General features: G+C 38.7%; 1 protein-coding gene across 1 annotated transcript; it reads right to left on the bottom strand.

The window, feature by feature from the left end:
* Positions 1–1,156: 1,156 nt before the first annotated feature.
* On the bottom strand, positions 1,157–12,732 carry cacng6b (calcium channel, voltage-dependent, gamma subunit 6b). Its single transcript, XM_079240298.1, has 5 exons — positions 12,626–12,732; positions 7,901–8,597; positions 5,579–5,653; positions 3,887–4,024; positions 1,157–3,755 (listed from the first exon to the last, which is right to left on the bottom strand). Exons 2-5 carry the CDS (start codon positions 8,262–8,264, stop codon positions 3,535–3,537), a joined length of 798 nt encoding a protein of 265 aa, XP_079096424.1. The 5' UTR covers positions 8,265–8,597; positions 12,626–12,732; the 3' UTR covers positions 1,157–3,534.
* Positions 12,733–16,265: the final 3,533 nt, after the last annotated feature.

Below are 16,265 nucleotides of genomic sequence, written 5' to 3'. Positions count from 1 at the left end.
TCACCAAAGAGGATAATGAGAAAATCTACTGAAAGTTAATTCAGTGTCCTTTCAAAAGACACCAGAGCACTTTCTTTTCCCATCTGGCATCAAATGCATGTTTTTGCATGAACAATAACAAAATTCTTTTCAGGTCTGCTTTGGTTTTGCTTGACCTCAGAGAGACTATCACTAGCAGGATACTGGAAGATGGCATGCTCCTCTCATAGACAGGACCAGATAGTACATATTTATTTTGGCGTATTGAAGGAGTGTCACACCCTTGACAAGGAGCCTGAGATTCCAAACAAGCACTACTGGACTTTGAGGATTAGTTATCTTAAGTGCCTCGCTCTGCTATTATCATACCTACTGCAATGTAATAACAGTAACAGCGAAGCTGTGATGAGAGATTCAAGGTTCAAAGCTGCCAAATCAAACCTTGGACAAATTTAGTACACAAGAGCTACTTCTCATCCTATATTAACCATTAATGTGTTGAAAAGAAATCAATAAAAATGCCAATTAGGGTTTTCCACTTTTTTGACTTACACTTGTAATCTACTGGTCTTCCATCCAAAATTTTAGTAAACGTTTTTCCATTTATGCAGATATAGTGCCTGAGCACCACACAGCCTCAGTCAAACTATTAATGGCTAAATATACAGCCTGGATAGTGTGTCATGTGGATTCAGTTTCTGCCCACTGGGACTTGGAAGCATGTGAGTATGTGTGGGTGCAGGTGAGCATGTCAGTGTCTCATCTCCATGTCCTGTCTAGCGAGCGGCCTTCAAGACTAGTTGTTGGGTTATTTTCAAGCTTATCAGTCAGTTGTTTGTGTGGGGTGGAAAGATGGAGAAGTGGTGGAGTAGTGACCTGCTGGCCTCCCCTGGAGACAGCAGGGAAAGTGACGCAGTGAGGTCAGGGTTGGAGAGGGCACAGAGGTATGAGGATAGGCTGGGGGGCACATTGTTGAAATTCAAGGATAAGGTTTCCCAACCTCTGAAGCGAAATGCATTACGATGAGCTCTGGCCTAATTATAGAGGGTCTGTTCTGGGGGATGGGGGTGTTTGGCAGAGAGGTTAGGAGTCACAGCATGAACGGGTGAAAATGGGTGAATGTCAGATTGTAGGGTGGACAAGGTGCCATACCAGCATACCAATAGAAGGCAGCTACTTCTTGTCAAATCAGTTTAATAATTAACAAAATAGGTGCCAGATACTGCATACATGAGAGCATAGTGAAAAGCACAGTGAAAAACAGAGCAACAGTCAAACTATGAAAATACAATTTAACTATACATGTAACAAAGATAATGGAGACAGTTACCACAAAGAGTAAACAGAAACAAAAGCACACAAATTTTATGTACAGAATTTATCATAAAAAGTGAGTCCATCATAGTAAATAGTATTATATTGTAAGTATTATAATCCGTTCTCACAATTGCTTTAATTCACATTCCATCCATCTAATACACCTCACTCAGCCTCTGCAGTAGACATGTAATAAATGCAAAATGATGACAAAATCCTCAAATTTATCAAAGACAGTGTTCAAAAGTTATATTGTGGGAAAATTAGAATAAACTTTTTTTTAAATTAATCCAGACCTTTTCAACAATGATTGATATCTATTTTCAGTGACCCTCTAGGGCCCGAGTTGAAGAGTCCTGCAAAATAAGGACGAAGTTCTGGTGGATAGATGGAAAAGAAAAAAAAAACATAATTAATATTTAAACCAAGTAACTACTAGGCGCATGATGCCAAAGTTAATGTAAACTTTGCAAGGAGGGAGCTAGTGTAGCCTCAAAATACATTTTCTAACCACTACCATGGTGTTTATCATCATTATCATTAATCCCCACATCACAAAATGTTTGAATTCTGAAGCAACAATTACAAGGAACGGACAAGTATAGCCAAGCATCCATGTTATATAAAAAAGACTTTGTTTTCACATATAAACTCTTGACAGTTGTTATTGAATAATCTCATTGCAGTGGACCGGCCTCGTCTCGAACCTCTGATCTCTGCCTGTTGTCTTTGCACACATTCACAATGTAGTTGTGTTGTTTAATTTTTTTAAATTGTGACTGAAAAACAACCCATTAAGACAATGTATCAACTTACAAAATGTTTAAAGCATTTTCAGTCTGTTGCTCAGCTCTAATAAAATCCTGATTATATCATGCCACAATCATCTAAAAGACATCACAATTTAAGTAACTTAAAATAACTTAATAAATTTAGTCATACATGAATGACAACGTTTCACAGAGGGAGTTAGAGCTGTCTGAATGTGTTTAACTTCTTCTGCACACTGTACTTCTAACATAATTCAGTTTCACTCGCTTTCATCCAGAGAAGAATGACCATCAAATTACAGGGTAAAGTTTAACTACAATTGTAGATAAATAATGAATCTGTGTCTTTATTTGAGTAAATACTCCTGACAGGTGCTCATGTACTTTTTGCTAGAAGCAAACAGCATCTTATAGCATCCCTTATTTAATCTTTTTCCAGGTTGCCTGTGCATGTCAATGTGACACTGAAACAGTATATTTCAGTGTCTTTATCCACACACAATGGAGTTGTGATATGAAGCAGTTAATGACCTTGACCTATCCTAGAACACCATCAAAATGTTCCCGAGCCTTAAAAGGCTTTAGGTTGTCACAGTATTTAATGTCCTGGAATGACAACAGTCAGGACATGATCAATAAAGTACGCTGGGAATATTGAATTGTTTTTTGTTGTTGTCGTTTTTTACTCATATCAGTGTTGGGAGGGCACCTGATATATATGTCCACTGACAACTGATTTATGTTGAAATAAATTCAACATGTATTTAGACATATCCAAAAATAACTGAGTGGAAGGCAATATACAGGCCGGCAGAATGGAGAATCCATTCACAAACATCATCTCTGCACACTCAAAAGATCTATTCACATTTGTGCACAGTCAGATATTGTACAGACTGCATCTGTGCTGTCAGACTGATGTTGACATTCTTCTCATGTAACTTTACCAGGTAATATGAAAGAGGCTGCAGTAAATTCATTAAAATGGTTCATGTGTCATCCTGAACGGCATGCACAGCACATTTTTTTTTTATCGAGTTGTTGCTTCTTAAGTTATTTTTGTTGTACTGAGAAAATTGGGCTTTTATATGATACAGTCTTAAAAGTAAATCAACAGAAAAGTATGGCACTAAAAATATCAAATATATGTGCAGTGGTACAGCTGCTGACATGCAAACAAGCTTATTTGTGACACTTGTTCAAGTAAACACACCATCCATCATTGAAGAATGAGCGGAAGTTCTGTACCTCCCTCTATGTTATACTAAATAAAAAATAATGATAAAACATATTGTAAAATCTACTCTAGAGGCCTTTCCGTGCTTTGTAAATGTTAAGTCCTCTTTATAAATTTCATTAAGACCTAGTGTGACTTATGTGAGCAAGCTTAAAGTCACAGCTTTCACAAGCTGTTTTTTACTTGCTCTTTAACTTTACGAAGACTGAATGCATATTTCAGAGTTCGGGGCTAGGTGGTGCTATTCTTGTGTGGCAAGCATTTCTGCCAAGGACTAAAAGGAAGTGAGAGGATGATGAAGAGGAAGCCGCCAAAAATGAGAATGGCTCCCGCTGAGCCCACGCAGGCCACAGACCAGGACAGCTCATGGTGTAGAGGTACAGAGTGGTCACTGGACAGCAAGGCCAATACAGACTGGTGGAAAATCAGAATGGACAGAAGGACCAGTACACCTGCACAAATAAATAAAGCCATAACATTAGAGGATGTTGAAAGTTTTAATCTTGGTCCTGTAAAAATGTATGCCAAAGTTAGAAATATTTGGTAAACTTGTGCGATGGTAGAGAGAAAAGTTAGATCGGACCTGACAAAATGAAACAGAAGGAGGCTGGTTTGAGAAAGAAGGCCACTCCTTTGCTGAGGGACATTGCAATACAGATGGAGCCCATCACCATCATCGTCAAACTTAGAAGAGCCAAGACAGCTGCTCCTAGATTCAGATCTGCAAAAGAGAGCATAGAATGAAGAGGAAGGAGGATGTAGGGGAAACTGGCAGCAAGAAACCTACAGAAAGATTTCAAAGCTTTTCTGAAGTGCTGAACAGAAACTGGTTGGTTTCGAGAGTCAGACAATCTTATTCTGACTTCTGACTAATTACACAGAATTTTTGCTTACGTTTAAATACCAATTATGCCACTGCTAATATCCACTCTGTTTAAAACATTTCACTGGCATTCATAACCCAAATGGGTGCTGTCAACATTATTCTATGCTCTTTGCCAGATCTGGATGTAAAGCTCTGACGTGGCAAACTTAGTCTGCATCATCATTTCCAAAATACCAGGAAACTTCAACCTGACAGTAACGAGATGAATGTGCTTCTTCTTCACCACCATCTCCTTACAGAACCTTTAAAACTCCCATAAATCCAAAACAGAATTGGCGTGTGCCACAACCACGAGCAGCTGCATTTGATCCAATCAAATGTCCCGTTGGAATTAAAGTGTCATGTTAACATGTCAGCTTGTCCAATTAGCTTAAATCAGAAACTGTTTTCAATCAAGGCGTATAGTTTAAACCTTTTAATGATCTAATAAACAGAAAACAGAAACCATGAATGCACTCATTTGGATTGCTTCAGCGGTGGATGTTCTCTCTGCGCATGCCTGAACCATGTGAAGATTTGGTGACATGATGAGTTTCAGGAAAGACTTGAAAAATGGCGGCAGTAAAAACAGAACTGAGCTGAGATGGAAACATTTTTGTTTGAAACTCTGGAAGATTTACATATTATTGATCATACTGACAATCAAAATATTAGAAAAGACAAATTGTTCATGCAGATTTTTAAATCACTTTGATAAAAATCTCTTTATTTTCTTCTTCCAAATGACTTCACATTAGGTATGTCAAAAATGTGACGATTGTATAAAACCCGGCCTAGTAAACTATTGCGAACCAGATCATCATTCATGTAAAATATGTTTCACCACTTTAGCTTAGCATCAGCCTGTCAGCATTGTAAAAAACAAACACATAAGCATACTAATAGTGTAACTTCAGACTGTTTTCCAGTCAGTTACTGCTGTTAATCTACACCTGTATAAATAAAAATGCACCTATCAAGACCAGATATTGGTTTGAATTAATTATAGCATGACACTGTTTGTTCATGTTGTGCTTTGTTCTCTTGAATCAGTACCTCATGTTGCTACTTTCAAAAGCGTGTGTGGGAAAAATGTTAACAGAAAGATAAATATCACTTACTTCAGGGGACATAAGTAATCAAGCTTTTGCCAGTTTATCTGAAAAGTGCAGTGAAACAAGCGGCTCCCTGGGCAACTGCAGCAAACACGTTAATCAGTCAAATGGCTTATGGTTTGGATTGGAAATGGGTGGCATGGAAGTTAATTAGCTAAAATGTACAAAAACCACCATCATGGTCCTGTGAGCACCCCAGTGAGAATCCTTCTAGACATTAGCTGCTGCTGATATAACTGTGTGCATGCTGTCTGCATGTAAAGCAAAAAGTGCAGGGGTAAGTATGTGGTCTCACTCCTGTTTGTCGTCTTCTTGAATATGACTGCATTTTCCCCAGAGGTGAAGAATTTGAAGTAGGTGCAGTTGGATTCTGTGGATACAAAGAAAAAATAAGACAAAGTTAGACACTCGTGCCCACACTCCTATATGGATGACTGCTGGTCTTCTCTGATGTGCCTGCTATGCATCCATGCTCTCTGTCCTTCTAGGCATCATTCCTATTTACATCAAAGAGTTAAGCATTAACTTGAGTACCCGAAGACACACACCTCTCTAGAAACACACACGTACACACATTTTCCTGCACTGCACATATGGTGCTGCCAGAGATGGTGAGAGACAGAAAAATGCCAAGAGTAGATGGCAGAGGGGGGAAGGAGAGAAAGGACAGGGGTATTATAATAAAGATGCTTTATAATTATGTGGCAAGGGGTGAGCAAAAAGAGGGGGACACAGGATGGCTCAAAGGATGCGATAATGGGGAAAAGGAGGAGTGGTTCGCAGGCAGATGGAGGGGTGGTGAGCAAAGAAAAAGAGAGAGGGGAGCCACAGATGGAAAAGGAGGTGAGGGGAGCGGGAGATGTCAGCAGGGGGAGGGAACACAGAGGGCTTGGTTAATACTGCATTAGACATACACTCTCCCTTAGTCTGTCTGTCCTTCTTCCTCGTTTCCCCCTCTCTATATTTAGACAAAAACTGTGAAGTAGTCAGATTCCACTTGGCTTCACAAGCGCATAGTGATGATATTCACCAACTGAAACTGATGTGGTCCAAAATGACCACATGCATATCCACACACACACACACGTTCGCACACTTTTACCCCTCACACAGGTATGCTTGAGCACGTCCCCAAACCGTCTCTAATGAAGCAGATCCGCCATTTACCAGCCTGCTGATTTTGTAGCACCTTGTGCTATCAGAGTAACTGATTTTCCTCTCGCTCCCCTGCTGAGACTATAATTATTGAGCCGTCACGTTCCTCTCCAGAGGCAGCTAAGATGGATCACTGGCCTGGAGATGACAGACACAGCATCAGCAGGCCGCACTTTGCCTGGGATGGGAGCCAGAGGCGCTGTGAACAGGGACGTGAAAGGGAGTAGCAGGGATGGAAAAAACAGTTGTTTTTCTGCAAACACGGTGGGCTCACAGCCATCTGTGACAGGCGGTGTGGGCCAACTGTGATTAAACGTGTGAGGCAGATTGTCAGAAACATACTGGCTTCTCTGGAAACCAGAGATGCAAATCTGGAAAGATTAACTAGAAAGTAAAATAAAGTCATGACACATCATTCAAAGTAGTCTATGAGAAATAGATGTATGTATGAGAAGGCAAATGTATCCCTACAGTATGAGGAGGCTTTCCTCTCAGCAAATTTTCTCAGTGATTCTTTCTCCCAATACCTGTCTCTCTCTATCTGTGGACTTCCTTTTCAGACAGAAATAGGTCACTGGGGAGATAATCAACGCTCTCAAGAACCCAGTCCCGGTCAAGTTGAATAAAGAGCTTTTATAAAGGAGCTATCACTGCTCTAAACATTGTTTCCTGTCGCCACATTAAACCTGTGGTCTGCCCCTTTCTCCCAAAAGATAATTAGGGAACCAGTAAAAACATAACTTTGATGTTAACAATGCCTAATCATAAGAGTGTATCATTAATATAGTCTGTATGGTTCCTGCACTTTCATTGTGTTCTTACAATAGGATCTCAACTGAAAAAGCTGCACCAGATAAACTACGACTAGATGCATTTCCAAGCATCGTATTTCATTAATGAGCCAATCTGCACATTATCTATAGGATGACCCAGATACATATGTTTGAAGTCAGCTTCACATACGCAACTATCCTCTCTTTGTTCCTTCGCAAGTTTATAGCGATGTGCACAGATTCACAAGGGAAGAAAGACAAAACAAAAAATCTAGATCAAATATGTTGCTCGGAATTTTAGAGACAATGCAGGAAGGAAAATTATTTTTATCTACACTAAAGATAACGCAACCTCTTGTAAGTTCACATATAGGGAGATACAGATGTAAGGATATTCCCAGAGAATATTCATCACAGTAGCTGATAACCCCCTCCCCATTTACTGTACATGTTTCTTTAATGATGGCAGCAACTTGAGACCTCTCAAAAGTATATTTTGACCTCTCTCTATTTAACACACTGATGTGCATGTCATGAAGGCAGCCTAAAGGCAGCCTTGCATGGCCACACAATGCAGACACAAGCCAGTCAGAGGAAAAAGACGCACGTATTCCCTGCTGCTCACCTTCCAGACAGCGAAGACAGATGAACACAAATTCACACTGACACACAACAGCCAGTGATCTCACCTCCAGGTAGTTCAGCGGGGCCACAGCTTGTCCTCTCTGGGTCTATGTCAGCCACCCACAGAGTGCGGATGCAGCCCTTCCATAGGCCATAATGGGCCATCTGGCAGGTCTGATTGCCACTGAAATTCTTCGGTTGGGCCAGCTCCACCCAAAACTCTGTCCCCATGCCCAACATCGTTAGCGTCACCCCAACAATAGATATGAAGAAAGCCAGCTTGATCTTTCCCTCCTGGCTGTCACTCATCTTGTTGGTCCGTCTTTGTCCTCTAAAACCTTTCATTCCACCTAAACCCCCACTCTGCCCAGCCCCTGCCATCCCCACACGGCCATCCTCTTCCTGCTGCACAAAAAAGTTGGACCACATTCTGCCAAGAAGCCAGGACGCCCAAGCAATAGGACAGGACACTCAGGGCAAAGATTAATGGCACAAGATGGAAAGATGATGCAAAAAGAAAAGAGGTTGCAGGATGGGAAATTATGCCAATATTTAAAAAACTGAGAGACACAGCTGTGCTGTGTCGGATGAGTGAATGAGTCAAAGGATTCAGTAAAAATAAGTGGGCTGGACGCCGAAATTAGACAAAAAGAGCTATGAATAGATCTGCAGTGATGTAGGGGATGGATGAAGTAAGGTAATAATAAGATGGGATGAGGCGGAGGTAAGGACCAGGAGAACCAGTCTGTTTTCTGTCCAATCCTATGAAACAGAGAGATGAAACAGAAAGATGAAAGAGCAGCCAGCATATGCTTCACCAGAGCAAAATCCTTTCATCACCATGGTAATATTTTATTTCCAACAGCTTTGTCAGTGTCCACACTATTCCCTCCATAAAACCATATGACTTGCTCTCAGCCAACAATGGAAAAGCCATATGGCATTTCCCTGAAAGGCACGTTCTGCTTCAGATGAAGAAACAAGTGGCCAGGATGAGTTAAGAGAGTGGTTTGGTTTAGGGTCAAGGTGAAAGACAATACCACAGTAGCAGACGGGACCACCCATCTTTAGTTTTCCCGGAAGAGTGTGTTCTGTTTATCTCTGGGAATCAGCAACCATTATTGCATGTTTTATATCTACAGTGAAGTTGGGCTTCAACTTATAAAGTTGTCTCTATTATTCCAAAATAAGAGCTCAGGAATTTTTCCTTAGTTTGGACACAATGGTGTAGGTGCATTAGAGGTGATAATTCAACCTTGAACCCTCTGATAGAGTGGAGTTGTGGGGGGGGGGGGGGGGGGGGGGGGGGGGGGGGGGCTGAGGTAATTAACTGTGCTGTGCAGTCCAACAGGTCACAAAGTGAAGGCAGGAGGCCAGGCCAGCTCAGATGCAGCACCAGGCCACACACAGTTGGTGGATCACTTAATTCAGAGCTTTGCTCTGACAGCATCAGGGGTTTTAAATAGGCAGCACAACATATGAACCCTCTTAGCAAAAGTCCATCACGTACAGTATTTTCAGCATAATCATAACAGCGTTTGACAGTTTGCAAAATAGAAACCCATAGCTCTGAAGCATCCAAATTCTGACAAATCCTAAATGATTAATCTGGTGGTGGTGGGGGGGGGGGGGGGGGCACTGCAAGTTTTAGCTTATTTTGTTGCTGTTGTTTGTTTGTATGTTTGAATTTCCTTTTTCACCCTTTTTTTTTTCAAATTTGTTTGATTTGGAAGGCATTTCAGAGTATTGTCCTTTAATATTTTATTTGATACATATTAATTATTATCATTGTTATTACTAGCAGACAGCAACAATGTAGTAAATAAAGTTCCCAATCCAAATGTCTTAGCAGATAATAAACATAATATTAAAAGCAAGAAGACAAATAATAAGAGCAATGAAAATGAAATGAAAACTATTGTCATATAGAGCAAATACTGCTTTATGGTTCACTTGCTTATAAAAAAATTTGTGCCAAAGAAAATAGTAAAATGTATTTTGCTCCAATATTTCTAGGTTGCAACAACATCCACATACAATACTCTGTGTTTCATATTCTTACAATAAAACTTATAATGTTACAACATGGTACATTTTAACAATAAACTGACATCATAACATGATACTTTCACATTTTTACAATAAACTATCAGGTTATAATCTTATAAGGTCCAAATTTTATTAAAACTTGGGTGACAGCTCTATACTTCAGTACCATGGGATGGTTTGTAAAACAAACAAACAAGCAAACAAAAACAAAGAATGAAATCACAAAAACTGAATAAGAAAAGAAATCTTTAATAAATGTTTTTTTTCCACCTCTACCAGTTTTCTTTCATTTGGCTTCTTGCAGCTACAATAAAAGAATGACTTGTGATGTCTTTGCCATTACTTTTCTTGCTACATTGTATATTTTAGACAATTATTATTGCTATGAGAAATGCTAATTGTAAGACCCTTACATGAACTCTACCACAGAAACAGGTCATTTCCCCACAAACAGAGCCATCTGCAAGCTAACCATCCACAGAGGATTTGTTATTGCCGATACTAGCTATCATTATTATTGTTTAAGATAGTTTTGTTTGGATATGATCTTATCTTGAAAGTAAAGTATTATTATTATTATTATTATTACTATTATTATTATTATTATTATTAATAATAATAATAATAATAATAATAATAATAATAATAATAATAATAATAATAATAATAATAATAATAATAATAATAACAAATCCTCTGTGGATGGTTAGCTTGCAGATGGCTCTGTTTGCGGGGAAATGACCTGTTTCTGTGGTAGAGTTCATGTAAGGGTCTTACAATTAGCATTTCTCATAGCAATAATAATTGTCTAAAATATACAATGTAGCAAGAAAAGTAATGGCAAAGACATCACAAGTCATTCTTTTATTGTAGCTGCAAGAAGCCAAATGAAAGAAAACTGGTAGAGGTGGAAAAAAAACATTTATTAAAGATTTCTTTTCTTATTCAGTTTTTGTGATTTCATTCTTTGTTTTTGTTTGCTTGTTTGTTTGTTTTACAAACCATCCCATGGTACTGAAGTATAGAGCTGTCACCCAAGTTTTAATAAAATTTGGACCTTATAAGATTATAACCTGATAGTTTATTGTAAAAATGTGAAAGTATCATGTTATGATGTCAGTTTATTGTTAAAATGTACCATGTTGTAACATTATAAGTTTTATTGTAAGAATATGAAACACAGAGTACTGTATGTGGATGTTGTTGCAACCTAGAAATATTGGAGCAAAATACATTTTATGGAAGTTATTATTGTCAAGCACAAACATTTCTGTACTTTTTGTCATGAATTAATTGTTTTACTCTGATATATTGTTGTACACACAGGAATGTGGGATAGTTATGAGCAACACACATTACCTGCCTGCACACAGTGAGCAAGTGCACGTATGTGTGTGTTGCTTTGTTAACATCCATGACTGATTATGCCTATGACCTTGTCTTCTGCAGAATGAAATTAAAATGATATAGGATAATACTATAAAGTCATACCGTGATACGTTTCACGCTTTTACAATAAAACTATCATTTTATTTACCATGATAAGGTTTTTTGTTGTTTTTTTCTTTTATTTTTTTATTAACATGACAGATCTACCCTTCCATACCATGGTCTGCTTCAGTTGTATAACTTGTCAAAACTTTTTTATTTAAAAAAATAAAAAGATTAACCTTTCATTTTATTAAATTAATCATGGATATTGTCCAATAATGAAATTATGTGATTCCAAATTTTTAAAAAGTTTAAAAAAACCACACACAACTTAAAATGTGGCATGACCATTTAGACTGAGGTCCCTTTGAAACAGATCAGATATGTAACTGATTTAGGACCACATATGAAATTGGCCTCGGTCAGACTTAAAACAGTCAGATCTGCGTTGTTCAGACTGTCATTAAAAAAATCTAGCATGACTTACATATGGGTAAAAAAATCTAAATTGATCGACAATTTGAACAGAGCCTGAGGTTACTAAAATCCCATATCTAACAAGACTGAGAAAACATTTCTTAACTCTTTTAACTCAGCTCGTTTATCTCAATTTTGAAAACTTCCAGAGTGCTGTTATGTAAATAGATGAAGCAACACAGCTGTGAACACGCCCTTGTCATACCTTTCTGTGTGTTCCTGTCATCCAATTTTCTCTTTTTTCTTAAAGAAAAGAAATATCTGTAGTATGTGTTTCCACATTTTACATTTTTTTTGTACTATGATTAATTAAGGTTTAAATGATTTTCTTCAGTTACATTAAAAGCTAATAAAGAGTAGACGCATGTGATGAACCAAATGTCTAAAATAGCAACCACACATTAGTGTACACACAAAGCACTGACTGCAAATGAAGAACATCAAGAATCCAGCTGCTGACAGCCAAATTAGTAGGTATAGAATTACAAACCTTGATCACATTACATTCATATAAACTTCCTGGTGGTCTAGGGCTAAGTAGCCTAAATCCAAGGTGAACAACACACACACTTTCTTTGCAATAAACAATTTCTAAGCCGTGGTTTTGTGTATCTGACTAATAATGCAACGGAAATGAAAGGTGCATCAACTGTAAAATCCACTGGAAGCCAAGCAGAGTAGAGGTTTGCACACAAGTGCATTTTATTATGCAAAAATCAGGAATTCTCTCCACCCTTTTAAGCAACGATACCCACCGGCACCTGTGTGACATGTAGGCATAAGAAAGTGACAGTAGACTAATGCACCTCAGTCAAAATAAGAATAAGTCTGACCTGTTTAGTGCGTGTTGCTCAGTTGAGGAGGAAGAGACGCTTGAAACTTAATAGAGGGGCCGAGTGGTGATGGGAGAGTTAGAGAGAGGAGAAGGGGCGGAACTGAGGTACATAAGAGTTATGGAAAATGAATGTAAAGGGGCTGGGGTTGTTGGTGAGAGGAGGGGGGTGTTGCAGTCTGGTTGGTTACCACTGCTGATGATTAAATGTGAGTGTGCCACTGCTGTTTTGCCCCCAGACTTTGCTTGCAACTCGTGCTCTCTACAGCACCCTGTTCATTCTCCACACGTTTGAATTTTTAAATCAGTGAGGAAAGCTGCTGCAGGGTGGTCTGCTGCCACGATGACAGTCCTGCCAGCGCGGTTAAAAACATGTCTGTGACAGCCTTGCTGTTTGTGTGCGCATCTATTTTAGACAGCCACCTGTTAATGACATTAAGTAAGGGGAGGAAGGAGTGTTTATATGAGAGAGTCCAGGATAGCACTTCAGAGCAACACAAAACACTGTGTGGAAAGGGAAAATCTGATATGGAGACAGGCTGAAAATGAGACAAAAGTTTGGTAAGAGTAAATGCAGAGAGAGAAAAAAAAACTAGAGGGAATTAAAAACAAAAATTCAAGCTTGATCCACAGATGAGATCCGCTAGCTGAAATGAAGCGGTTTAGAGAGGAAAAATGGGAGTGTGCAGTCCGCTTTTATTCCTCACTGAGCAAGTCCAAGGAGACTCAGTCTGGACCTGTGGAAAACTGCTTGGCTGCGCCACAGGTTAGGTTACATACATGGAACCATGAGAGAGGCCAGCCCCAGCGGCCAGCAGGAGCATGGGGGTGGAGTGGGATGAGCTGAGGACAGAAACATAGAAGAGGACACAATGAGAGAAAAGGGACAAAATAAGCTGTAGGCTGTGACAGGCAAATAAACACCTGCAATGTTCAAATAACCAAACTCTGTTCCTTTTTTTTCTCCAGAGAAGGCCATTGGGGGCCCAACACATGACAGCTGTGATTAACTGGTTGATGTGGAGGATAGCAATCCATTTAATGCACATATGTGTGTCTATTCTTGTGAATGACTTTGCCTCTAATTGCAGATTTTCTCAGCTCCTCCATCATATGAGATGGATAGAAAGTGTCCACAGTCAGTCGGAAGGTCATCAATAATCCACAGTTTGCTGATGTGAACAATCTTGTCTCCACATCACTCTCGTGCCCCTGTCAGCAGCACTGATTTATGCTTGAACACTCAGAACTGCTCACATGTGTTCTCATGTATTCAGCCATGCGCACTGGCCACACTGGTGCACATTACAGTACAGCTGCATCCTTTTCTTACTTTGTTGTTGTTGAAGGGCCCAGAATATTCATATGAATGCATCATTGAAACTTAAATTTGTTATTTTTTTATTTTATTTATTTGAGGTTTTTTTTTTTTAACTACAAATGGCAAAGGATGCCTAAGAAAAACCTTTCTGTAATTTTACTTAATAAAACCGAGGAGTGTGTATGCCATGTCTGAAAAGCCTTAACTACTCTGTAGCAAAGCTCCAGCATTGTTGTAGGATGATATGTTTGATTGCCATAAAACATCAGCACTGGAATTTATTCTGCAGATGTCACATGTATCGAATGGTTCTCCAATAATAAAATCCACTTTTTAAGATAGTCCCCATTTTCCTCCCATGATCCTATTTATGTATAGAAACAACCGAGGTGCTAGCATTTTTGTATCTGCTCATTGTTTAAAAAAGAAATAGAAATAAGAATAGACTATATACTGTAGGTTGTAAAATTCTAGTGGAGATTTAGTTAACTGACAAATGCCTTAACATTTTGGCCCAAACCATCATATATACCACAGGCAGATTTCACAAACGGGATAAAACCCCAATGCACCCCACTGTAGCTGTGGCTTTTATTGTTGCTCTGTATCAGCCTTTGTGTTGCTTATTGTGTTACCATGGGTTCCCTGCAGGCTGCCTGTTCTTAAAACAATCATTAATGATGAACCACTTGTGTGATAAGTTTTCTGTTTTCCTCCTGTTTGGAGTCCAAACTTGGCATCATCCAGTCTGATGAGCATCAAAAAGTGTTTTATAAGGTCCTCAGAAATACTTTGTGCTGTGAAACAAGGCAGCATACATGTGATGTCACTGTGAAACTGATAGATCCTATTTTTTCTTGGCATGAAAAGAGGGAAAACACTTAACTTTTTTTTGCTATTCATATAAAAGTGATATTGGATTATTTTCAAATAAATAGATAAATGACCTGAAGATGCCGAGCCATATGAAGTTATGTATTAGGGATACTGGAGTGTGTTGTCTTGGATGTCTGCACATCTCATGTACCTTTTTCATTTATTTTTTGGAAACATACATACAATTTACTTCTTTTTTCTTCTGTTAATCGTCTCATTCTTCACCAGAGAAAGGCATCCTCACTCCCTGCTAACAGTTTCAAATGCTAAAAACAATGAAGGCGTTACTTATAACACTAATTGTTCTGCTTGACATATCTGTAAGCCGTGTGAGTGTGACAGTGAGGCAGTATGTATATAAACACCTTAAAACTCAGATGGCTTATTGTAAATTAACCATCTCTTCTATTTTTTTTTTTTTTACATCAAAACATCATGTGTCAAAATGTCTTCTGTAATCAAAAACTGGCAGCATTAGCATAACATCTGCTTTTACTTTTTTAAAATATTTTTATGCATTATTAATTTCATTTAAATGAGACAATAGCATTGTTTAATCCCCTGTGTGTTAAATAAAAGAGGATGTGTGTAAGGATACTGGATCCATCCTGCTCCACCATTGCACTCCCACTGCTGCAGTGTTCTATCTTACTGAATGAAGATCAATGGGGATGCTCTGCACAGAATGCCAATGACAAGCAGCAGTCTCACATTCACCACTAGAGGGAAGTGACGTATTTAAAATCCTCACTGCAGGAGAACCACAAACATCACAGTTCTCGTGATGGGCAGCTGATTCCCTGATCTTTAGGAGAGGCAGGGTCAGTTTCATATATGTGCTCTGGTGTGTATGGTTTCAGCTGCGTGAAAGAGTTTACATTCCAGCCTATCTGTGTCCTCAGGGAACAGCAGGGCAGAGTGTTGCATCACAGGTGCTGCTGCTGGGTTTAGTGCAGTGGAGTGCAGCGATGCAGATGAAGAGGGGTGGTATAGAAATGACACAGGCCATTATTGCATGTCAGAGCATTGTTGCTGTTTCACATCAACTCCCTGCTGAATAGGTTAAATGTTGTTTTTGTGGTTTCAATGCTGCTGACTAAAATTAGGTTTTTAAAATCAATGGAAGAAAGTAAATAAGAGATTTCATTTGCATAGGGGCTGAAACCTTTAAAACAATGTATACACAGAGGAATGGAGAGATGATTACCTCAGCTTATATTACATAAGAATAAATGTTACTGTTAAAACATGCATGGATTGAAATGACTAAACATATTTTGCAATTTACTGATCTGACTGAACAAACGCCAGACCTGACTGATAGATGAAAAGATTGTTAAGGTGGATTAAAGAAAATGTATTATTTGTTATAAAACAAGAAAATAAAATTATATCTCCTACAGACATTATTTACTTGAGTCTGAATATAACTCGATATGGACAC

Source organism: Telmatherina bonti (genome assembly GCF_933228915.1).
Source record: "Telmatherina bonti genome assembly, chromosome: 5".
Lineage (NCBI taxonomy): Eukaryota > Metazoa > Chordata > Actinopteri > Atheriniformes > Telmatherinidae > Telmatherina > Telmatherina bonti.
This window is presented reverse-complemented; position numbering and strand designations above follow the sequence as displayed.